Source organism: Lepidochelys kempii, chromosome 16, assembly GCF_965140285.1.
Source record: "Lepidochelys kempii isolate rLepKem1 chromosome 16, rLepKem1.hap1, whole genome shotgun sequence".
Lineage (NCBI taxonomy): Eukaryota > Metazoa > Chordata > Testudines > Cheloniidae > Lepidochelys > Lepidochelys kempii.
The window spans coordinates 8,714,449-8,737,909 of record NC_136395.1 but is presented as its reverse complement, the minus strand read 5'-3'; the positions used below and the strand labels follow the sequence as shown (position 1 = coordinate 8,737,909).

Sequence of the window (23,461 nt, the reverse complement as noted above, 5' to 3'; positions counted from 1 at the left end):
CATGTGCGGGGAGCCAGGGGATCATATGCCACCCAGCACTGACCCGGGGAGCGCACCCTAGGGAGACGGGCAGCGGGGCAAAGTGCCACTAAGCTGCAGAGCTGCTGCCACATGGGATATGCTGTGATGCTTTAATTACATGGGACAGCGTTGCTAAAGCCAAGCCATACACCAGGGCCCATGCTGCCCCACCCGGCTCCCAGTCACGTCAGTCAGCTCAGGGACAAAAGGGGCTGGAGGCTTCAGCTGGACCGAGCAGCCGCAGCAGGGACCTGCAGGCTCCAGCCAGAACCAGTGCGATCAGGGACCAACAGCGCTCTACACCCCTAAGCCTGACTGGCTGTGGGCTCCAGCCTCCTCCTCCCGCTTGTCCCTGCCTCTTCTCCTTTATCCCACCCCCTCTCTCCCCCACTCGCGAATCCCCTCCCAAAACGATAACAAACAAATGGGCAAAGAGAGCCCTGGGGGCAGGGTCCCGCCGTGGGCCAGCCTTGCCCCAGCCCTTGCCTAGCTAGCCCTGCCCTGCCCCAGCCCTTGCCTAGCTAGCCTGGGAGCTCTTCAGGGCAGGGGCTGCCCCCTGTTCTGGGTTTGTGCAGCGCCCAGCACGATGGGGCCCCCTAGGCCCTGCCCTAATAGAATAAGCCCCAGCTGACACACATCAGCGTTGCTCGGGTGAACCCACTGCACCATGCTGATTGCCACCAGCGGAGGATCTGGCCCTCGCTTTGTGTCTTGCCAAAAATCTGCCCTTCCCCCTCTCTCCCACTTCCACACTCGCTCTGCCATAATTCCACTTCCTCCTCTGGCACTTTCTACCAGAGTCTCTCAAAGAGCTGGGGACAGGGATGAATTTGGCCCCATACCACACCCGCGAGGCCAGCCCGTATTATGACCTTCGCTTGGGGGAAACGACAGCACAGGGTCCATCTCCTCTGTGAATCGGGGGCTTTTCTAAGCGGGTTAGCAGCATGAGCTCAGCGCCAGGCTGTAACTCACGGCTCAGCCGAGCGGAAAGGCCGGGGGCTGGGGAGTCACTGCTGGGCTAACCCGAGTTCAAAACACACCGGTTTGGGCAGGCCCGACCCCCACCCCCGCCCAAGAGAGGTGGCGCGACTGGCCCGGTGCCACAGTGACGGAGCCAGGAACAGAGGCCAGGCCCCCTGGATCCCAGCCCTTTCCCCACTGGCCCCTCTCGCCCGCCTCTGCACTGCCCAGCCTGCGGGCATGCTTACCCAGCCGCCTGTTCTCCATGGCGCAGGCCTGATCCTCCTCCATGATGCTGAGGCGGGTGGTTCTAGACCAGGGCCAGGTCCACTCCCAGGTTTCGACCCGCCCGTTCCCGAGCCAATAGGACTTCTGGAAGGGGAAGTACCAGGGCCGGGGGAGCCCATACATGCCTGCGAAGGAAAGGAGATCAGCCGTGGTGCTGGGGTTCATGCAGGAGGCCCACAGCATGCACTGGTGTGGCCGAAAGGTGTGGGCCTCCCCGCAGAAAGTGGGGGCCAGCGGGGACAACACACAGAGCCCCAGGGAAGATCACTGGGTGGCTGGGTACACCCCCCCAACTCCCAGGAGGGTTCATGAACATGGCCAGATGCTGACCTGCCCCCAACCCCTGCATTCACAGCCATGCACGGAGAGGCTGTTGACAGGCCCTCCTTCCATCCCACTCAGGTTGGTGCCACTCTGCACCTGCCCCCCTTGGGCTACAGGAGGAGCCCCTGGCCCGTACCTGGGTGCACGGCCTCAATGTACCACGTCAGCACACCGTAGACCACGGCATCCACGATCAGCATCATCATGGAGAGCAGCAGGTTGAAGTCGTCGCCTTCCACGGGTGACTGGCTGAAGGTGTGCCACTGGATGCCCACGCCGGCCACCTCGTACAGCGCAAAGTATTTGGAGCCCAGCCCGAAGGCCGTGGTCGACATGAGAGACTGAGCGGGGGAGAGGGAGGTTAGTGTGAGAGCTGCTCCCCTAAAGTTCTGGGCAGCAATCCCCTAGCCAGGTGCTGAGGGGGGGACAAGGGGGCCATCAGGGCTATGGGGGGACGAAAGTCATTGGAGGTGAGGGTGGGAATCCACGGAGGGTCTGGTTGCAGCAAAGGGAGAAAGGCCATTGGGGGTGTGGCTGGTGGGGTAAGGGAGCACCGCTGCCTCCTGCAGGCGCCCTGATCCAGTGGCTCTAAAATCAGGATTCACACTGGGGCATGAGCTCCTCACAAGGGGCCAGCTCCTGCCCTGCCCAGCACAGTGGCAGGGAGCAGACATGCAGCCCAGCTCCATCACAGGGTGCAGCTGGGCAGTGCCAGGCTCCCCCACCCTGCGAAGTGCTGGAGAGGACACAGTGTGCAGCATGTGTTAGTTGGCACACTCCTCTGCAGGGATCCCACTCTCCTGGAGGGGACGAGGCTCCCTATCCCCACCCTGCAGGGCAGCGGAGCCCCCAGCCCAAGCTTTGGGAGTCCTCAAGACCCCTGCCCTTCCAGCCCTCTGCTTAGCTAGCTCCTCTGGCTAAGCAGAAGGGTGTTAGGCTGGAAATGTGCCGCCACGAGCATGTCGGTTTCTCCAGCTCTGCCCTGCTGAAGGCCACTTGGTCCCTAGGGCTGCAGCAGGCAGTTCTCTTGCCAGAGGCGGCCTGACTCCTCCAGTGACTGGGGCTGGAGGCATGGCCGGGGGTGTGGTGTCTCCCTCCTGTCCGCATGCTGGGCAAGAAGCAGGGAGCATGCCCCGCCCATCCTGGCAGCAGGTAGGGCGATGGGACATGGGGAGCCAACTGGTGATGGAGGGAGCAGAGCTGGGGAACCCCGTTCCTAGGGAGGCCAGGCTCAGGGCCTGCAGGGAGCCACACCGGGCCATGCCCTGTACTCACAGCAATGCACTTCTCGAAGGCCGTGATCTTGTCGTGGGCCACTTCCTCCCGGATGGCGACGTACATGTAGGGGACGTAGCTCAGGAAGTAGATGATGCCCCCGCAGGCTGAGGCCAGCTTGGCCTTGGAATAGAGCACGGACACCAGGAAACTGTAGGGCAGACAGTGTGACATCCTCTGCCGCAAAGGGAAAGGGGTCATGCCAGCCCCAGCCCCAGCGAGTGGGGGGGCAGACCACCAGCCCCAGAGAGAGAGGGTGTTAGGCCTCCCCCAGCCCCACCTCTCCCCCCAGAGAAAAAGGCTCAGATGCCCCCCCACACTTCATCACCCACCTCCGAGAAAAAGAGGCATGACCACCTCCCACATCCTGTCAAACTCCATCAGAGGATGGGACCCCCGCCGCTGGAGTTCCGGGGGGCAGACCTGGCTATTTCCTTGGCAGCCTGGGGACAGAAACCCTCTGTTTGCTACCCAAGAGGCCCAGCATGGAGTGGCCCAGCAGGTTTCCTTCAGCCTGCCCTGCTGGTGGGCCTTACCCCACTGGGGGGGGCACCCAGGGAATTCGGTAGCCACCCACCTTTCAGTCCTTGGCCCCTCTGCTGAGCCTGCCAGTGAGCCACCCCGCTGTCAGCAGGAGCAGGGGCTCCGAGGAGGGGTGGGACTGGCCCACCAGCTGTCGGACAGCAGGACTGGGCCGGTGGCTCGGTGCTGAGAACTCAGTACCAACCCTGCTTCCTCGGGCCCCATGGCCGGCTCCCTTCCTGAAACCTCCGGGAGGCAAACACCCCTCAGAACAGAGCAGAGAGAGTACGGCAGAACCAGCTCTGACCAGACCACGCGCCCCCCGGCAAGGAGAGCCATGGCAGGGGTGTGTCACTGTGACCACCACATGGGTGCAGAGATTCCCCACTGCCCTTTAAAGCCACAGCGGCTGCACCACAACGACTTTGTGGTTCCTCCTAACTGAACGTGGAAGAGGACGACACCTGCTGCCAACTGACGGGAGAATCTTCTTCCCTGCGATCCTCAGCACCGTAAATAACTCCCACCGGCCCACAAGCCAGCCGATCCCTGCATCCTGCGACAGCCCAACGGTGCAGGCTCCTCACCGCCAGTCAGCCTGCCGCCCCCTTTACACCAACCACTGGGCAATGCTAGAAATCAGTCGGCGACTCAGAGGTTTGAGCTTGTGGCATTGTCCACAAGCTCGATTCTCCTCTAATTACACTGCTGTAAATCAGGAGGAGCTCCATGGAAGCCCTGGGAGTTACACCAGCATTAGAGGACTATCTGGCCTTTAGCTGCGAAACGATCCCAGACCGTACCGGGATCCCATCTGCTACCCATTGCTCAGAACCACCGTTAATCCTGCTGTTGGTGGCGCAGAAACAGGCAGTGCCCAGGGCTCAGGCTGGGGCTGTAGCCCAATGACCCATTGTTGCCTTCCTGGAATGAGGGGCCCAGCGCGAGCAGCACGGGGGTGACCCTGGTTACATCCATGGCTCCCCTTCTCTGGGAGTTCTCTGGATCATGGTCCCTCGCTAGTGGCCCCAGCATTATGGCTTTGCTATAAACTGTGAAATCACACATTGGATCAAAATGGAATCCAAACCCCAGAGTAACAAATTAACCACACTACCCCAGCCCACCCGGAGTCTCCCCAGGCTCAGAGACAGCAGCCATGCCCCAGGTAGCACATGCCTAGAGGCCTCGTTGCTCTGGTCCCTTGCCCCTCTGGCTGCTTGACTCGTCCCAGCTTCTGGGCCCCCTGCCATCACTGCTGTGTTACATCCTCTGCCCCGCCCCAGCCGCCAGCGCTCACCAGAACATGATGGTGGCCACGGCGTAGATGGCGAGGAAGAGCCAGATGATGAAGACGTCACTGTGCATCAGGACCTTGCCATACTTCAGGATGGCAGTGAGTGCGGTGACGGAGATGGAGAGCTGGACAAAGCCGGTGATGAACCAGGCCACCCAGTGGACTGCGTTATTCAGGCCCATCATCTTCATCACCTGCAAGAGATGGTGCCATGCGCCATCAGAGCCCATGGCCGCACTGGGGCTGGTTCCATGGGAAAAGTCCCCACCTTGCCAGCTTATTCCTCCCTCTCCCTATGCACCCAGGAATCCTTAAGGGGAAAGCGCCTAGCTCGAGAGTACGTCCCGCGGCCCTGGCTGGTCTGTGCAGCTGGTCACTCTCAGCTTCAAGCACTAGAGTCTGATCCTGCTTCTTCTTAAAACACAGGCAGGTAGAAGGGGAAAGCAGTAGCGCAGGAGAGAGAAACACGCAGCTCCCATCTGTGACCCCAACACTCAGAGGCTGGCAGGCCCTGGGCACAGCAAGGGGCCCAGTGGGTCATTCTGGGACTGTGGCACTAGAGATTTGGTTGGGGTGGCTCTTATTTTCCACTGGCCGGTCTCTGGAGGTCAAAGGGATTGCTGGTTTATTACTGTGGTTGGACTTTTAGCTGCCAAAGTATTGCCAGGTTGGATCTGGCCTGGCTGGCGAAGCCGGATTCTTCTGAGCGAGGGCAGGCAAATGGAGCAGTAGGGAAGCAGGAGAAGAAACAGGAAACCGAGAGGTCCACTAGCCCAGGGTCCATCTCCAATTCTGGCCATCTGCTTCAGAGGGAGGTGCAAGAGACCCTGCAGGGGGCAGTGATGAGACCCACTGCTCTGCAGCCCCACGGCTTGCAGCCGGAGCTCTCTCCCGCTCCATATAAGGGTCCAGACCTTTTCTGGACTTGCCTAGCTCTTGGCCCCACGATAAGGTGAGTGGGGGAGGAACTGATCCACGGCGGGGGCTGGGAGGCAGCGGGACTCTTCGGTCCCCATCACTGGGGCTGCTCAGCCCTCGGCTGTAGCAGGGCCTCCCGAAGCGGAGCTGGGAGGTGCCAAGAGAGCAGGAGTGGCGGTAAAAGTCTCCTGGCTGGAGAGAGTGAGCGAGGCAGAGCACAGGGCCCGGGGAAGCAGACTGAGCCGCGCAATGCTTGTTTGATGGCCTGAACTCAAACCGACCTCCCCTGGGGAGGGTGAGCTAACTGCCTCGAGCCCCCGCGGGGAACACGAGTGTGGGGCGGAGGGGGGGGAACGCCACAGCTAGCAGGGAGAGGGCAGACGGCAGTCATGGAGACAATGAGGTGACTGAAAGGTGGATTCTCCAGGGTAGGCAGCAGCCCTTCAGGAACTGCAATCCAGGCATCCGTTTCTGGCGGGGATGGAGCAGGATCCGTACGGCTCACGCTTTGCCGGCTTGTTGGTTTCTCCGACACAGGTTCCCTCTGATCCCACCCTCCAGCACTCGGCAACCCTGCTGATCACCACGCTGCTTCTCGTGAAATTGAGATGAGGCTTGGCTGTGCTAGACAAGGCCCAGACACCGTGTGGGGGAAGCCCAACGCTTCCACCCAGGCCCTCCTGGCGATGTGAGACACAGCTCATGGGAAAATGCTAGAGGAACAAAGCAGGCCCCTCAGACAGAGGGCACAGCTGGAGCATTCCCCAGTTCGGTTTGTTCTCACTGTCCGAAACATGCGTAGGAAAGATGGACAGTATGGCAAGAGACAGCCCTGGCTTAACCAGGATATCTTCAATGATCTGAAACTCAAAAAAGAGTCTTACAAAAAGTGGAAAGTAGGTCAAATTGCAAAGGATGGATATAAACAAATAACACAGGTATGTAGGGACAAAATTAGAAAGGCCAAGGCACAAAGAGAGATTATCCCTTTATGTCTCTAGCTAGTTTAGCAAGAAAACATTCTACAAGAACATTAGAAACAAGAGGAAGACCAAGGACAGGGTAGGCCTGTTACTAAACAAGGGAGGAAAAACAATAACAGAAGCATTAAATGACGTTTTTGTTTCAGTTTTCACCAAAAAGGTTAATAGCAATTGGACATCTAACATACTGAATGCCAGTGAAAATGAGGTAGGATCAGAGGCTAAAATAGGGAAAGATTAAAAATCACTAGGACAAGTTAGATGTCTTCAAGTCACCAGGGCCTGATGAAATCCATCCTAGATTAGAATACTCAAGGAGCTGAATGAGGAGATATCTGAGCCATTAGTGATTATCTTCAAAAAGTCATGGAAGATGGGAGAGATTCCAGAGGACTGGGAAAGGACAAATATAGTGCCCATCTATAAAAAGGGAAATAAGGACAACCCGGGGAATTACAGACCAGTCAGCTTAACTTCTGTACCCGGAAAGATAATGGAGCAAATAATTAAGCAAGCAAACACCTGGAAGATAATAATTTTGATAAGTAACAGTCAGCATGGATTTGTCAAGAACAAATCATGTGAAACCAACCTGATGGCTTTCAGGGTAACAAGCCTCGTGGATATGGGGAAAGTGGTAGATGTGGTATATCTTGACGTTAGCTTTTTGATACCTTCTCATAAACAAACTAGGGAAACATAGCCTAGATGGAGCTACTATAAAGTGGGTGCATAACTGGTTGGAAAATTGTTCCCAGAGAGTAGTTATCAGTGGTTCACAGTCAAGCTGGAAGGGCATATCGAGTGGGGTCCTGCAGTGATCAGTTCTGGGTCCAGTTCTGTTCAATGTCTTCATCAATGATTTAGATAATGGCATAAAGAGTACATTTAAAAAGTCTGTGAACGATACCAAGCTGGGAGGGGTTGCAAGTGCTTTGGAGGATAGGACTAAAATTCAAAATGATGTGGACAAACTGGAGAAATGGTCTGAAGTCAATAGGATGAAATTTCATAAGGACAAGTGCAAAATACTTTACTTCGGAAGGAATAATCAGTTGCACACATACAAAATGAGAAATGACTGCCTAGGAAGGAGTACTGCGGAAAGGGATCTTGGGTTCATAGTGACCACAAGCTAAATATGAGTCAACAATGTAACGCTGTTGCAAAAAAGCAAACATAATTCTGGGATGTATTAGCAGGAGTGTTGTAAGCAAAACACAAGAAGTAATTCTTCTGCTCTACTCTGCTCTCATTAGGCCTCAACTGGAGTCTTGTGTCCAGTTCTGGGCGCCGCATTTCAGAAAAGATGTGAACAAATTGGAAAAAGTCCAGGGAAGGGCAACAAAAACGATTAAAGGTCTAGAAAACATGACCTATACGGGAAGACTGAAAAAAATGGGTCTGTCTAGTCTGGAGAAGAGAAGACTGAGAGTGGACATGATAACAGTTTTCAAGTACATAAAAGGTTGTTACAAGGAGGAGGGAGAAAAATTGTTCTTCTTAACCTCTGAGGACAGGACAAGAAGCAATGGGCTTAAATTGCAGCAAGGGCAGTTTAGATTGGACATTAGGAAAAACTTCCTAACTGCCAGGGTGGTTAAGCACTGAAATAAATTGCCGAGAGAGGATGTGGAGATTTTTAAGAGCAAGTTGGACAAACACCTGTCAGGGATGGTCTAGATAATACTTAGTCCTGCCATGAGTGCAGGGGACTGGACTAGATGACCTCTCGAGGTCCCTTCCAGTCCTACGATTCTTTGATGCTATGGCCCCTGTGATGAAGTGGGAATTGTTTGTAGTATGTTGTATGAAGCTTGTGTGTGCCTCAGTTTCCCCATGTGCTGCATTGTTACCTAAGGGGTGAGAAAGGGCTGTTTGCTCTCATAGCGGGGAAAGAGACATAGATATGGGTGTCACCTGGCTGTCTGGATCTGGGTTCCCTTATCAATGGAGCCTCTGACAAGACAATGGCAAATTTAATTGCCTGGACATTGATACCTAGCAACCAAGGCCCCAGAGAGATATAGACTTCCCCGCCTCTCAGCAGGGGCTGAGCAGCATCTCCCCAGCTCAGGAACAAGGGACTGGGTAGGTGGGAGGGGATAAGTGTTGGCTGCTAGAGGCAGTCGGGGCTCTCACCTGAAGTTTGACAAAGGAAATCAGATGGAGAGACAGAGCTTGAGCAATGGAGCTCACTACAGCTTGGCTGGGCTTTGGGCTGACCAGAATGGACTATTCTTAACCTTCATCTCTGTGCTACCTTCAGGACGCCCCACGCTGCGTTCCAGTTAACGAATAACCCGACTGTTCTGACAACGCTGTGTGAGGGTCACTGCAAATGCTGGGCAAGGTGCATCAATCCTCAAAGAGTGGATAAGTCTCCATTGGGGCCTGTCTCAGTTGGACTCCCTGAACGGGGCTCATGGTGGGAAGCAGGGGTGCTGCAGGCCCAGAGGTCCAGTCTAAGGAGGCGGTGAAGTCACGTGGCTTACCCTGTAGGAAAAGCGAGACCCCCTAGGGGGACTGGCACACTGAGGGGGTTCCTCCTAGAGACCCTTCTAAAGCTGGGGCCACTGCACTGATCCTGTGGATCAGGGACACCCCCAAAGGGGAACAAAGGATGACGCCAGGGCAAGGGAAGCACTGATGGCTCAGAGAATGCGTAGAACTCTCTGCTCCTTCAGCAGCCAAGGAACTGGAGGGAGTTGGGTCCTGTCCCGTGTTAACTCAGATCCTGCAGTAGGGCAGAGAAGGCCACAGCTTTTATGGGAGAGAAAAGCCACCCACTCTCCTTGCTCAGCCTGCCTAAGCCCAGCTGTCCCTGTAAGAGAGACAGCACTGTCCCTTGGGGCCCAGACAAGACAGGGCTTGTGGGTAATGGCTCAAAAGGGCTGGGGTTGCAGGACACCGACAGACCCTGTGGTTCTCTCTGGCTCCCAAACTACCCAGCCTGTGCTGCCTCTGTGCAGGGTCTCCCAGCTTCCTGCCAAGGTGGGCGGGCACAGATTCCCTCAGCCTGGGCCCTGGCAGCAGGCCAGCCTGGCAGGCAGAGGGGCAGGCTTCATGCTGGATGAGAGAGCCCATGCACTCAGAAAGACTGGTCTGGCCCAGTGATGGCCCCGAGTGCAGAGTGCAGGCCTGAGCGGCACTCCCCCAAAGTGATGTGGGGAGAGGCTCTGGGGTCCATTCCCGTCAGGCAGCTCTGAAGTGGCCCATCTGCATGGGTCCATGAGCCGGGTGCTGGCACTGTAGGTAAAAGCAGGCTAAACCAAACTGAAGGGATGGGATGGGTAGCTGATGGGGTGCTCAGGGAAGGACAATTCACAGCCCCGGCAGAGCCCTGTGGGATGCCAAAAATCTCAATGCCAGGGAAGCAGTGTGTCTGGCTAGCAAGGGCACCGCTGATTTCCTTGTGGGAATCCCAATCAGGAGACCTTGGGAACATGCACAAGCAGATCAGTGAGCAGGGCTGCAAGAGGCTCGGGCTGGGAGCCTTTATGGTCCGTTCTGCTGCATCTGCATTGCTCACTAGAGCATCCAACAGGGACGGGAAAAGCCCTCTACAGAAGCCTGCTACTCCTGAACTTGGCAAAGGCAGGCTGGTCTCACATTGCCCAGGATTGATAGCCTGCTGTGCCTGGCACTGCGCCCTAGCGCCTTCAGCCTGCTCTCGTTTGCCACCGGAACCCTCTCTGCTCCTGCAGCCAGGCTCTGCTCTGCGGGGACCCAGTGCCAGCCAAGGAACAAAGCGCTGCTGTTCGCCTGGAGCAGAAACCAGGCGATGGGGAGAACAGGGAGGGGGCATGGAAACAGGATCCTCAGTGTCTGAGGTAGAAGAGACCCCGTCGGCTCCTCTGTTCCTGTCACCAAGCAGGGCTGTCCCCCCACAAGCCAGCAGTGCGATCCCACTGCTCCCTGAGAGCCAGGCTGGCTCCGAGTGCAGGGGTCACGCTGGAACGTTGCTGCTTTAGGATGTTTGCGCGGGCACCTAGAGCTGGAAATATCCCTGTGGTACCATCCAGCTCTGGAGACCCGGAGAACGACACCTTGGTCCTAAGGCCCATGCTGTGTTACTGCTGCAGAGGGTCCTTGGCAGTTAATGACAAGGGCCTGCAGTGAGCCGGGGAACTACAGAGCACGCCTCGGCCTCAGAGTGATTAGTAGGGGACAAACCCATCCCTGGGAGTCTCACCCGTGGAACCGTGCCTCTTGTGCTCTGGTTTGGAGAACGGAAGCAACCATGGGTCTGTCTTTCCTCTCGCTTGCTCTCATTTTACACCAATTTCAATGGAGTTACCCCAATTTACACCGGGGAGAGAATCAGGCCCCAGGGCTTTCCCTGTAACGTTTCACTCAGGGGTCCACAAACGTCCCCATGGGTGGAAAATGTCCTACCAGGCACCTACCCATTGCTCACAATGGCACAGACATCACCCCATCAGGGTCCCGTAACATCTCTGTGCCGGGCCAGCACTTGCTGACGTGGGAAAGGTTACATCACAAAGGCACTTCCTGGTCCCTTAGCGTCTTGCATTGCAATTGCAACACAGCCGCTGGAAGCAAAGAGGTGGAGCCAGCCTCACTCCTCCACAGAGCACAGCTAGACAACCAGGGCCCAGCGGGTGGTCCCACCTATGCCACGACGGGCATGGGCAGTGCTCCTCTCCTGCTTTCCTCCACGCAACTGGATTGCGCGGTCAACCATCTCCCTTCCTCCCCGCCGCTTCCTGCCATCCCAGCAGGTCCCAAGAGGGACACTAAATCCCAGCACCCCATTGCTCTGCCTGCAGGTGCTTGGGGGTCTCCACCTCTTTCAGCCGATGCTCCTTCTCCGCCACAATGTGTTGGATCATCATCGCCACCGAATAGACCCAGGAGATCACCATGCACAAGGGCATCATATGCTCGATGACGAACAGGAAACTGGGAAAGAGAGCAGCAAAGCACCATGAGAGCGCCCTGCTGGCCAGCCTCCCCATGTGGGTCTGGGGCGACAGGGAGCCCTGCACCAACCCTCGCTGGTGGGAGGGGAAGGAAGTGGAATAGGGGCCCACCAATTCTGCTCCAGTCTCCCTCAGCCCCAAGCACCGTGCCGAAACGTCACGGCCAAGTTCTCGCCACACTGCCTGGGCTGGGGCCTTGTCTCCATTTCAGTTTGGCGCCCAGGCAATTCCTGCTGGAGGCCACTTGGGCCTAGTAAGGTATTTGCCCAGGGGAGAGGCAGGGACTGGGATTGGTGTGTCAGGTCCCTGCAGCGCCCCCGTGACATGGCACGACACTCCCGCTGTCGTTCTCCCCCCTCACCCACTCCTGGCGTAACTCACTCGTCCCTGGTGTAACACGGGTACGGGAACATCTGCACATAGTTGCCGGGCTCCACCACATCGTGGCCCACGAAGGTGTTGATTATGGCTCGCTCCATCATGTCTGAGGGGAGACAGAAGAGCCCAGGTCAGCGAGGGGCAGGGACGGTGCCACTCATCAAGAGGGTGCCATGGGTGCTGCTATGAGGCTGCTGGCAGGAGGAACCCAGGCCACTCACCCTGGATCCACACGAACCCGTAAAGGAAGTAGAAGCGCCCGCCCGTGTTGGGGCCCGGGCGCCAGTATGCCCGCCTGATCTCGTTGGTCTTCTCGGTGAAACTGGAATTCTGCCGGATCTTGTACATCACGTGGGGGGGCAGGGAGCCATCCTTGTTGGTCTGGAAGATCACACCTGAGGGAAGAGCATGCTCAGAGCGCTGAAGTTGGGGCCTTCCTCTCCCTGCCAGCTCTGGGGCTAGCGTACTCCGGGGCAGGGAGGGCACACTCACTCCTCTGGGACCCAAGCGGGCAGCCCACGCACCGAGGGCATTACCCAAAGAATCAATGGGGTCCTATTGACCTCAGTGAGCTTCAGATCAGACCCCACGCGAGGGGGCAGCGAGAATCCAGAACAGGAGAAGAGGAGCATCTCACAGGCCTTTGCATTAAGACCCGGAGCCACCTTAAGAGAGCTTCCTTCATTTTATAGTTGAGGAAACTGAGGCACGGAGCAGTTCAGTGACTAGCCCAAAGTCACCCAGCAAGTTAGTGGTAGGGCCAAGACCAGTCTCCTGCTCTCTCCCATAGTGCCTTCTGTTCCTGCTATGGACAATACACATGGGGATTATTGGGGGGGATTCCTTGTATCTGAAATGAGTGACCTGCCCAAAGGGCAGCCCGCCGGCTAGCATTTGTACAGGCCACCGGCCAGCGTGCACTCCCTGCTCATGGCACACACATGATCCCCTTAGGTTGCCAGCCTCCTGCACATGCTGCAAGCGCAAACACAGCAGGGATCGACAGACAGACCTAGGGGAGGGATCGGCTGATCCTGCCAGCCTCCCTAGGGACTGCTACAATTGCTGCCTGAGCCCCATGGGGGATGGGTGCTCCCAGCAGTGCTGGGTCTGGCTGAGACACGGAGCAACATGAGCCCCAAACCCCACTCCCATGAGGGGCTCTAACAAAAGGGGGAGCTGCAGTGAAGCTGGTTCCCAGAAACCAGGGCCTAGTATTAGCTGAGGCCATGGGGTGGCTGAGCAAATGGGCCTTGCTGCACTCAGGCGCCCCAGTAAGCCCCAAAATCCAAACCCACGGATCTGGAAGTGCTGGGCTCAAAGCCCACGGCAGCTGGCTGGGCCCAGAGCAGACAGACAAAGCCGGGGGGTTGGTTTCCAAGCTTACAAGTCAGCAGGATGGTGAATGGACATGCCCTGAGATGACAAGGGAGAGGAACCAAGTGTGGCCCAGTGACCGGAGAGAGGAGAGGGAAGGAAAGCACAAGGCCGGGGCTGGGACGTACTTGCAAACACCGTGACGTTGTCCTGGTACGCCTGGTTCAGCGTGTAGTTCACAATGCGCTCCTCGTCAGGGAAGCCCTTGAAGATGTCCACGCTGACCTGGCGGGAGGGAAAGGCCCCGTGAGACCCCCCACTGCCCAGGAACAGCTCCCCGTGCTCCTGCTGCCCTGCGGGGGGCGTTCCTGGGCACACTCCCGTGGCCGCTGTCCCAAACTCCCTCTCAGTCAGCTGCATCCAAACACTGCCCCGGGATGGGGTGTAAACAGGGAGCACTGATGAGACAGCCTGAGCCCGAGCAGAGTGCATTGCCAGCCCTGGGGCCAGTGCACAGCCATAGCCACCTCTCTGCGCACCCAGGTCCTACTCCATCAGGACGGGGCTCCCCGTAGCTGCGGCTGGCCACCAAGGGGAGTCCTGCAAGCAGCCCTGCCAAAGGCACTTGGATCTACCCCGCATTCACCTCCATTACCAGCTACGCCCTAACTCTTCGGCAGAGTGCTCTGGGAGGCCCACACACAGCGGCCTCAGGTAAAGGTCCTGGCACAGCAAACTAGAGCAAGGAAGGGCTGAGTCAGACCTGCTAGGATTTGAACTTGTGGTTCCAGGGGATCCTAGGGGGGTACAGACCACCCAGCTACTACAAGGCCCCCTAGACGAGCCCCGGTACAGAGGCAGCAGGGCCTCCCAGCATTCCTGGGCAGCCTGGCAGGACCCAGGCTTGGCGCCAAGAGGCTGCGTGGCCCGCACCTTGGCCATGAACTGGATCCAGCCACAGGCGGCATTGTCGATGGTGTCCAGCTGCTGCAGCAGAGCGCTGGCATTGGGCAGCGAGAAGTTGCTGTCGATGAAGCTGCGGAGGAGGTTGTTGTCCGAGGCGTTCAGGATCTCGGGGTGCTTGTGGAGGTCATTGGTGAACTGGGGAGAAGGATAGGCCCAGGGAGAGAGACAGACCGAGGAAAGAAAGGATGAAATGGTGCAGAGGAGCTGAGGGGCTTCCATACCTCACCCCATCTCCTCTTGGTGCTACTTGCACAACTCACATGGGGTGGGGCCCACTCCCCCTGCCGTGCACCATCATTTGCAACCGTGCAAACACCTTCCTATCCGCCCCCCTTGCTCTCATCAGCAGGGGCGCTTTACACAGCCCTGCACGGCCATCAGGAACAAAGCAGGGCTGTGGGCAATCGGGCCCTGAATTGCTATGCCGATGCAATACAGAGAGAAGTGCCCAGCATAGGGCATGTGCCCTGGCATCTGGTGCACTGGTCACGGGGCAGCTGGAGGCAGCCAGCCAGCCTCAGTAAGCCAGGAGCAGGGAAGGGGCCCAGAAGACATCTCTCCCTTCCCTGTTCTGTAATGTTACTATAACTAGGCATCTGAATGGTCAAACTGCGTCACTCAGCACTGACACCCCGGTCTGAGAATCTTGGCTCCCGCCCCCGAGACTGGATACAAAGTCTGGGAGCTGACAGGCTGAGGGGAGACAGCCCTCCCCAACAGTCCCGCACCCAGATGAGAGCCGTCTATTGGCTTCGCTCCAAACCCATTCCTCCCCTTTCCCGGCCCGCAAGCACCTCCTGAAGCCAGCGGATCCGTCGCTGCAGTTTGCCCTCCTCCAGGAAGCCCCGTATCTCGGAGGAGATGTTCAGCCAGACCTGGGCGTAGCGAGTCACGTTCCCGACAAAGGCAAAGGTCTCATTGGCCTGTGGGGAGAGAGGGGAGTGGAGATGGCAGGGGACATGGAGGCAATGGGAGACGATTGGCCCACTGCATGCCTGGGACTGGGACCAGTATGGTGCCCAGGTCATTAAGGCTCCCACAAGAGCAGGGTTAAGGACCCATACGCAGCAGGGAGAGCTGGACAAGTCAAACCAGTGCAGACACACACGGCATTACTCCAGAGTAGCTACTGCACTTGAAATTCACCCCCACTCTTAATCCAAATTCACTTTCAAGTGGAGACACGCCTTTAAATTGGCCTGACCCTCAGCCGGATCGGTTTAGCATCATTCACTCATTTGTGGACAATGGGAGGCAGCCAGTTGGCTGTGCTCCCGGCTTGTCCCGCTGGGCAGCATATCCCCTTTCCCTTGTGCTCCCCGGCTTTGCCGTCAGTAAGTTGTCTAGTCTGTTCTTACGCTGCCAGCTCCTGGGGGCGGGGACTGGAGCATGTGGTCCTGGCCTGTAGGCATTGTCAGAACACAGACAATACTAAGCCAGTCTAAGCAAGGGTTAAACCCACTTCAATGCATCTATGGTAGGGGCCCTCACCAGTTTAACTAGGTCACTTTAAAACCAATGTAATTAAATCAGCACAACTCTTGTAACCCAGACAAGGCCTGCCCGGTCGCCGATAGTGAATGGCACTGATGCAGCTGGCCTCCAGATGGGACCCTGGGACCTAATTCCTCTCTGCCTGGGCATTTACCTGTGTGCAAAGCAGGTACGCAATGCTGCTAAACCAGCATTCTTCTCGCTGGCCTCTGCCATTCACTGCCTGGGTGTAACAAGCCTCATGCAGGGAACTGGCCCTGGGCTGGCATCATGCACTTTCCTGTCGTGTGCCTGGCGCTGGGACCGGTGATGTCAGAGGAAACCACAAAGGAAATGAACACCCGGCTTCCGAGGTGTCACCTACAGGCCAAAGAGGGCCAGCAGCCTGCGGCACTGGGCTGGAAACCACCCTGGCTGGCTGCCACGCAGCCCAGAACAGCTGCGGATGTTACAACGAGCCCACAGTCACACTTTGCTCAGCCTCCAGCAGCAACTCAGCTGGAGGAAGGGAAAATACCTTCCCTCTCCCCTTCTGCATGCTGCCTTCAGTCACTGAGCCTTAATTACCGATTCCAAGGCAGAGCTCAATGGGCCCCCAGGGCTCCATGGCACAGCTCAAGGGCTGGAGCAATCCATTAAACCCGGCTCCTTAAGCGCTGCTGCCTGCCACAAGCTGCTCTCCAGAGAGCTGCTCAGAGCCACCCCGGCTAGCCATGGACTTTGAGACCTTAGGGGCTTCCAGGGGACCCCTCAATAGAAGCAGGGCTTAGAGTCTGATGGCCAGCAGGCCAGGCCGCCCTGTGCAGGCCCATCTGGGCCGGCCAGCACCCTCACCTTCAGGATGACCTTGTCCACTTCCGTCCCGACGGGCGAGTAAAGGATCTTGGGATTGCTGGTCATGAGGTGCACCAGCAGCCCCAGGTTACGCTGCTCCTTGCTGGTGAAGCCCAAGGAGCTCATGTTGCCCTGCTTCAGGGCCTCAGGCTCGATGGTGCTGGAAAGGGAACCACGCCGGGTCAGTCCTGGGGCCAGAGGGGCCGTCCCTGAGGCCCAACGGGGGAGCCGCGCAAGGCGCTGCCAATGCACCTTGGGGACCAGAACTTCAACCCCGCAGCAAAGGGGAACGTGCCAGCAGCAGGGTCATGGCAGGGAGCCCGCACCCTCAGCGAATACCTGGCATGAGGAGCCTTCCTCCACCCTCCGTGTCATGGAGGGCTCTGACAGCCAGCCAGGCTGCAGAAGGAGGCGGCGTTTCAGTCACCCCAGCGCCCCCACCCGCCAAGGCAGAGGCCCCCGCTCTGTGGGGCAACTGGATCTGCAGCTCGAGGTCCCTCTGGAGAGTAGGTGCCGTTGCGTACAGGGCGCTCACGAAACCCACTGCCCCATGTGTACATCGTGGGGGGACCTGGCAAGGACCCTGCCAAGCATTCCAGTCCTGGCACATGCCTGGGGGTCCCACCCGCGGCGTATTCAGGCCTAGGCCAACAAGGCTTAGGCCTAGGGCAGCAAATTTGCAGGGGTGGCAAATCTGTAAGAGCAGCCAGAGGCACCAACTTCCCCCGGCACCGGCGGGTGCTCATGCCTCCCCGCCCCTGGCGCCGCCCCAGCTCCACCCCTTCCCCGCCCCCATGCCAACCCCTTCCCCAAAGTCCCCGCCCCAACTCCACCCCCTCCCTGCCTCTATTGGTCCCCTTCCCCAAATCCCCGCCCCGGCCCTGCCTCCTCCCTGAGCGTGCCGCGTTCCCCCCTTCCCCCCCAAGCCGCGAGAAGCTGTTTCGCGCACAAGCCCTGGCAGGGAGCGGGGAGAGGGGAGGAGGCGGAGGCGGAGCGGAGGTGAGCTGGGGCAGGGGGCTGCCGCCGGCGGGGGGGGCGGCAATTATTTCAGGGCCTGGGGCGGCAAAATCATTAATCCGCTGCTGGGTCCCACAGCAGCACAAGGCGAGGCCTGGTACCGAGCCCTGTCTGGACCGCTCCCCTACCCGACCAGTGATACTCCACGGTCATCTCCTGCGCCCCTCAGGGCAGCTACACCAACCTGCTCCGCCCCTGGGCAAACTGGTCCTGCCCCGCCCCGCCCCGCTCTCGGGGGCACTCCCTTTGCTGACCCCTGCACGTTCCATGCTGTGCAGGGGCCAGTGCACGAGGGGCCCAAGCACGGTTTCACACCGACTCATACGCTGGTGAGTCAGGGAGACGCCATGGGATTGGTGCAGTGCGAGCTGTGCCGTGGCAGCCTGGAAACCCTCCCACAGCCAAGGACACGTGGGCAGGATGTGCAGACCCACTCGGGCAACAGCCGGCATCACGCACACGGACTCGTGTGGGGGATGGGAGTGCTGCAGGGAAGGGCTGGATGGAGAGCTCTGGGGATGGATGCCCTTTCTCTACCCCTGGCATGGGCAGCAGCCGGCCTGGCTTTCCCCACGCGGCCTTGCTCACCAACTGCGCTCCGTGGTGGGAGGGCGCCCTGCCAGGGAGAGGGGGTGCCAGCTCTGAGGCCCGGGCTGACCTGGCCTCTCCGGCTGGCCAGCTCCCAAAGCAGCCCTGCTACCATGGCCTAGGCTACCTCCCTGTGTCTGGGCCCAAGCCAGCTGCAGGCACAGGGGGGTGGAAATGGACCATCTGGGCCTAGTGCACTGACCCCTGCTCTCTCTTCCCAAAGGAGGAGTTTCCCACCCCTCCCTGCCCTGATAACGGAGCTTGGTCTTAACCTGCAGCTTCCCCGTGATCCCACTCATGCCACCCCCACCCCTGGGCCGTCTCTGCCAAGGGACCTTGCTCCTACCCTGTGTCCTCAGTTACTGCAGCCCCGGGCTCCCTTGCTCCCCTCATCCCAGGGACAGGGGCACCCGCCTGGCAGCTCCTACCGGTTGTTCCCGCACAGGATGGGCTGCAGTCCTGCCCAGAGCTGCACGAAGGCTGAGCACTGGCCCTGGGGGTTCTCTCCCACGGGCTCCCTGTCGCCCTCCTCCGTGGTGGAGTTGGCGCCGGCGGTGAAGTTGCCACCCCAGCTGGTGCTGTTGGTGGCGGGTGGGGGTGCTTTGCTGGTACAGGCGCCCTGGGGCAGCAGCTTGGCCAGAGCCGAGAGGATGTCCACGTCCTTCAGAACCTTCTCCATCTCCACCAGGTCCTCCAGGAGGGCGTGAAGCCGGTGCTGGGCCGCTGTGCTGTTCACCTCATCCAGCTTGAGCTGCAAAGCCAAGGGCGGGAGAGGTTCAGCAGCAGCGCTGGGTGCCCATGGGTCCTGCTCTCCCAGCAGTTACCAGGGCCAAGGAGTCCAGTCAGGAGAGAGCCAAGGAAATGCCCTCCTGGCTTGAAATACACGTGGTCCATCACAGATACAGGCTGTGCTTCCCAGAGCCTGGGCTGCTGTCCCCACAGCCCTGGACCCCCATCCATCCAGCCTCCCACGCTGTCACTGGCTTCCTACATTCAACTCCGTCAGCACTCTGCCTGGCCTCACACCTCCTCCTCCCACAGCCTCCACCTACTGCCCCTCATCTGCTCCCTCCAGCACCCCCCAGAGTGGGCTACTTGTCACACGGAAGGGTCCCATTTATCTGCAACCATCTGCAAGCCAGTGGCCCATTCCCTTTGCCCTGAGACGCCCCATTCCCCTTGCGCTGTGCGTCAGGGGAGCTCTATGGAAACACATCACAGTGGCCTTGTGCATTCGCAACGGGCATAAGCAGCTGTAGGAAAACACCAGGAAGCCTCAGGCTCATGCCCAAGGTGACCGACACCTGCCAAGCCTCCATGGCCCGACTTCACATGGCAAGGTGCCTCACTCCAGGTGGCAGGCTCACTGTACGGGCCAGGCCATTTGCTGCATCCCCTAAAGCCAACGGGGGCCCGCTGCTGACAGGCAGAGACAGTAGCCAGTGTAATTAACACAGCAGGCACTGTGCAATGACCCTGTTCAGCAAGAGGATGTGGGTCTGTGGAGCAGCTGGGCTCCCTGCACCCAGGCACCCTGAGTAGGGCTCTGCCGTTTTTCTAGGAAAGGCTCGGTAAGCACCCGGTGGGATTCTATTCGCCTCTCTGGCACATTCACTGTGCCCAGGCCCTGCTGCAAGGGCATGTCAGCACTGGTTCCCTTGCTCCAGCAGCTCTCCCAAGTGAGCCGGAATTGGAAGAAGCCACACATAACAGAGGTGAATAAACTGAATAATGTTAAGTGCCCCAGCCATCCCCTCCCTAGGGACCCCATGGCACCTGGGACTGGAGACTCCTGGGTGCAATTCCTGCCCTCACTGATGCCAGAAAGCAAGTCAGCACTGAGCACGCCACATGGGGAGAGCTGCACCCCTCAGCTGCACTGGTGGCCAGGGCCTGGGACAGGTGCCTGGAATACTCATGGAGCGCATGCCCACAAGTGGGGCTGTTCCCAGGGATATCGAGTGATGGTGCTTGTGGGACGGAGCTCTGCTAAGTCCTCGCCATGCCCAAGAGTGGAAGTGACAATGCTCTCCAGTCACTATCTCCTCCCAGGACCCTGAAGCCCCCCGGGAGCGAGGGAATGGCTTGGAGAGATGGACCAGGGCTCTGGGACAGCTGAAAGAGAAGGAGAGTGGATTCCCTTGCAAATAAAGGGGGCTGGTCTATGGGACAGGGACAACATCCCCTAGGCATGGCCCCATTCCCTGAACTGGCTAAGATCCGGGAGCCAGGAGGGCAGTGGCTGCACTACGTTCAGGAGAGATCCGAGACACCCCAGCAAACCAACCCCGACCAACAGAACAGCTCTGCGTCTGCACATGGTGAGCACTGGGGCAGGCAGAGGCCAAGCAGCTGGGGCAAAGGATGAATGGGCCCTTTGCAAACTCCGCCCTAGAGGCAGGAGGTACAAGTGAAGCGGTAAACCATGGTACAAGTGAAGCGGTAAACCATGATTTGAGGACTTAAACCACTCACCTATGTCTGAGCTATTGATCACAGGAATGGGTGGGTGAGATTCTGTGGCCTGCATTGTGCGGGAGGTCAGACTAGATGATCATAATGGTCCCTTCTGACCTTAATATCTATGAATCTATGAAATATCAGACTGGGGAGGGCAAAGCCAGGCAGGAGGGAGGTGGGCCAGGAACAGCAAGAGCTACCTTGGCTTGGGGGGGCAGAGGAGGGGAGCTGGGGGGAGGGAGGTCTGGGGTGTAGAGCACAGGGCCCCTAAGCCTCTGACTTTGCAATAGGAGTCTCAGCAGTGTTTGCCGACAGCTCAATGATCCCTCCTTATCCAGGGGGCTGGGGCTGGTGGTGGAGTGCCATCCACAGGGGACCCTGGCCTGCAGAATGCTCTGCCCCCGAGGTCTGAACCCACCCATATATGCTGGCTTAGCAGGCACACTCAAAGCCCACCCGGCTGAGCGGGCGCGGGCGGAGGGTGGATCCAGGAACTGGTGACTGAGTGCCAGCTGGCAAGAGGGAGATCAGCTGGAACAAGCACTACCTGTGACCTGGCCAGGACAGCTGATGCCTGGGGGCTGCAAGTTCATGGAGCTGATGACTTGAGCCCAGTAGATCACGTCCCTGGATGGAGGGCTCTGAATCCTTATGCCATCTTCTGGCAAGGTGGGAGCAGATTGGCAGAGGGCAAGGCACGTACCCAGCTTCCCCCGCCAGCAGGGCAGGCCCAGGTGTCAGAGCAGGGCAGCCGCAGACACTCTCCCCCCTCCACCAGGCAGAGGTGCCACTTACCCTGCTGACGACTTCGTGCACGTCCAGCTGCTCCTTGAGCTCCATGCCCAGCTGTGTGAAGTGCTCCCGGCGGATGCTGGTGCTCCCGTTGCAGACGGTGGCCCGGTAGGCCTGCAGCCAGGTCTGCCGGCTCTCAGGGACAGTCAGGATCTGCTTCAGTTCCTCCTGATCCTGGTCACAGGTCAGGTGCTCCAGCACCGATGGCGTGAAGAGGATGCTCTGTGGGAGAGAGGACATGCTGTCACTCGCTGCCTGGGATGGCTTGGGCTGGGACAGCCAGACTCTTCCAAAAAGCAGGGGGATCCTTGTATTCTGAGCAGCCCCTCGCTTTCCCCTCCTGCCCAGGCAGCAGGGCACAGTGCCAGGCAGGGATCTGTTCCCAGCTCTGCTCGGACTCTGGGCATGTCCTTCACATGGGAAGGATGGAGACTCCAGCCAGAGAGCCCCATAGGCCAGCAGGGAGCAGTGGGGAATCCCAGCCAGAGACACTCTGGGGGCAGGAGTCCCAGCCGGAGGGGGTGAGTCCCCTCCAGCGTGGGGTCTAGGGAATACACACAGCCATCACACCAGAGTCTGCCCCCAAAAACCGCTCGCAGCCCCTCACCTCCATCTCCTTCACAAAGGCCTGGGGGCTGTAGGAAGCAGAGGCCTCGGAGGGGGCACCGGCCAGACCCAGGGCCTGGGACAGGAGGTGCAGCAGGGCCTGCCTGTGGGTGGATCTCTTGGGGTCGCGCAGGGCCCTGTGGATCAGCCCGTCTTCCAAGTTTCTCCACCCGCCCAGGAGGCTCTCCTGGAACCGACAGGGGGAGAGGAGGTGAGGGGACTGGGGCAGGAGGTGAGATCCCTGGCAGGGTGTGGAATGAAGAAGGCCCCGTGGGGCACTAACAAGAGGCCCACATGTTCCCCAAACTTCTAGCTGGCCAGAGAAGAACAGCAGCATCTTCGCTCCCTCAGCCTCGAGGCCTGGCCAGCAGCAGGTGTGGGACAAAGGGACCTCAGGAGAGACAGGGGAAGGGGGACCACTGGGGCAGGTAAAACGAGAGCTTGGAGAAGGATGGAAAGGGGGACATGACCCAGGGGGCCTTGGGGGCACAGAGAAGGGGAGATTGCAGGGAACGGGCCCTGGAGACCTTCAGGGGTAGGGGATGCCAGAGGAGTCTGGGGACAGGGATAGGGTGGGGCATATGGCATCATTCGATGGAAGGAGAGGGCCTGGGTCCGAGGGGAAAGATGTAAAAGAGCGATGGGGTGCAGGGAGAGCTAGGGGCTAACGGAGGGGAGACGGGATGGGGATTTAGGGAGAGGGTGATGTGACGTGGTGGCATGGATAAGTCCGCAGGGGCTGATGGGGAAGGAGACATCCTCGTGGACTGGGAGCATCGGCTGAAGGCGGGGAGGGAACAGTCAGGAGTGCCTGGCGGGGGGGGTGGGGGGATCTGTCCAATGGGCCCAGGCACCTCCGTCTTCCCCAACTGTATCCAGGTAAGAGCCCCTGCCTGTGAGAGCCTCTGGGGCAGCCATTCTCTTGGGGGGGAGGGGAAGGAGAAGAGTCCTGGTCCCAGCAGCGTGGGCTCGGGCCTAATTGGGACGAGCGAGCCCTCCAACACAGGCTGCCTGGGGGTAGCAGTGACTGAAAGAGAGCCTGGACCGGACTGGAATGGGGCCAGTGGGAAAGGCTCCGTAGCCATCCCCCATCCCACTGCCCTGCTGCACACAACTGCACTGAGGGCAGGGCAATGGGGTACCCCAATCCCGGCCCCTGTACTGAAGGATGCCCAGTGCCCTTTGCAAAGCAGAGGGGTGGGTGCTGCAGGGACCTGCTCTGGGCTGCAGCTACCTGGGGACTGTGATAATCAGGAAAGGAACAGTGCTGGTGTGGGGCGGGTAGGGAGACAGTACTGCCAAGCAAGCCCTAGCCACCACGTAGCCTTACCCCCAGCCGCTGCACCCCCCCGCAGCCAGCCCTCTTCCCCCTTCTCCCCCCTCCCCCCCACAGCCAGCCCTCTTCCCACCCCTGGCAGCCAGCCCTCATCCTCCCGCCACCACAGCCAGCCCTCTCCTCACCCCCAGCTGCC

General features: G+C 59.0%; 1 protein-coding gene across 3 annotated transcripts in view; it reads right to left on the bottom strand.

Annotated features, from left to right (window-relative positions):
* The window catches only part of ABCA2 (ATP binding cassette subfamily A member 2), a 139,962-nt gene that overhangs the window by 47,160 nt on the left and 69,341 nt on the right, over positions 1 to 23,461 (bottom strand). For 2 of the 3 annotated variants that reach the window (XM_073313792.2, XM_073313793.2), the window contains exons 7-20: positions 21,991 to 22,176; positions 21,387 to 21,605; positions 18,560 to 18,882; positions 16,527 to 16,686; positions 14,993 to 15,121; positions 14,166 to 14,333; positions 13,421 to 13,517; positions 12,137 to 12,310; positions 11,919 to 12,021; positions 11,403 to 11,517; positions 4,694 to 4,884; positions 2,872 to 3,022; positions 1,733 to 1,937; positions 1,233 to 1,397 (exon numbers count right to left, since the gene is read on the bottom strand). In XM_073313792.2, the coding sequence (XP_073169893.1) occupies positions 1,233 to 1,397; positions 1,733 to 1,937; positions 2,872 to 3,022; positions 4,694 to 4,884; positions 11,403 to 11,517; positions 11,919 to 12,021; positions 12,137 to 12,310; positions 13,421 to 13,517; positions 14,166 to 14,333; positions 14,993 to 15,121; positions 16,527 to 16,686; positions 18,560 to 18,882; positions 21,387 to 21,605; positions 21,991 to 22,176 (2,386 nt within the window). The remainder of the gene's footprint in view (positions 1 to 1,232; positions 1,398 to 1,732; positions 1,938 to 2,871; positions 3,023 to 4,693; positions 4,885 to 11,402; positions 11,518 to 11,918; positions 12,022 to 12,136; positions 12,311 to 13,420; positions 13,518 to 14,165; positions 14,334 to 14,992; positions 15,122 to 16,526; positions 16,687 to 18,559; positions 18,883 to 21,386; positions 21,606 to 21,990; positions 22,177 to 23,461) is intronic. The other variant, XM_073313794.2, reaches the window with a different exon arrangement.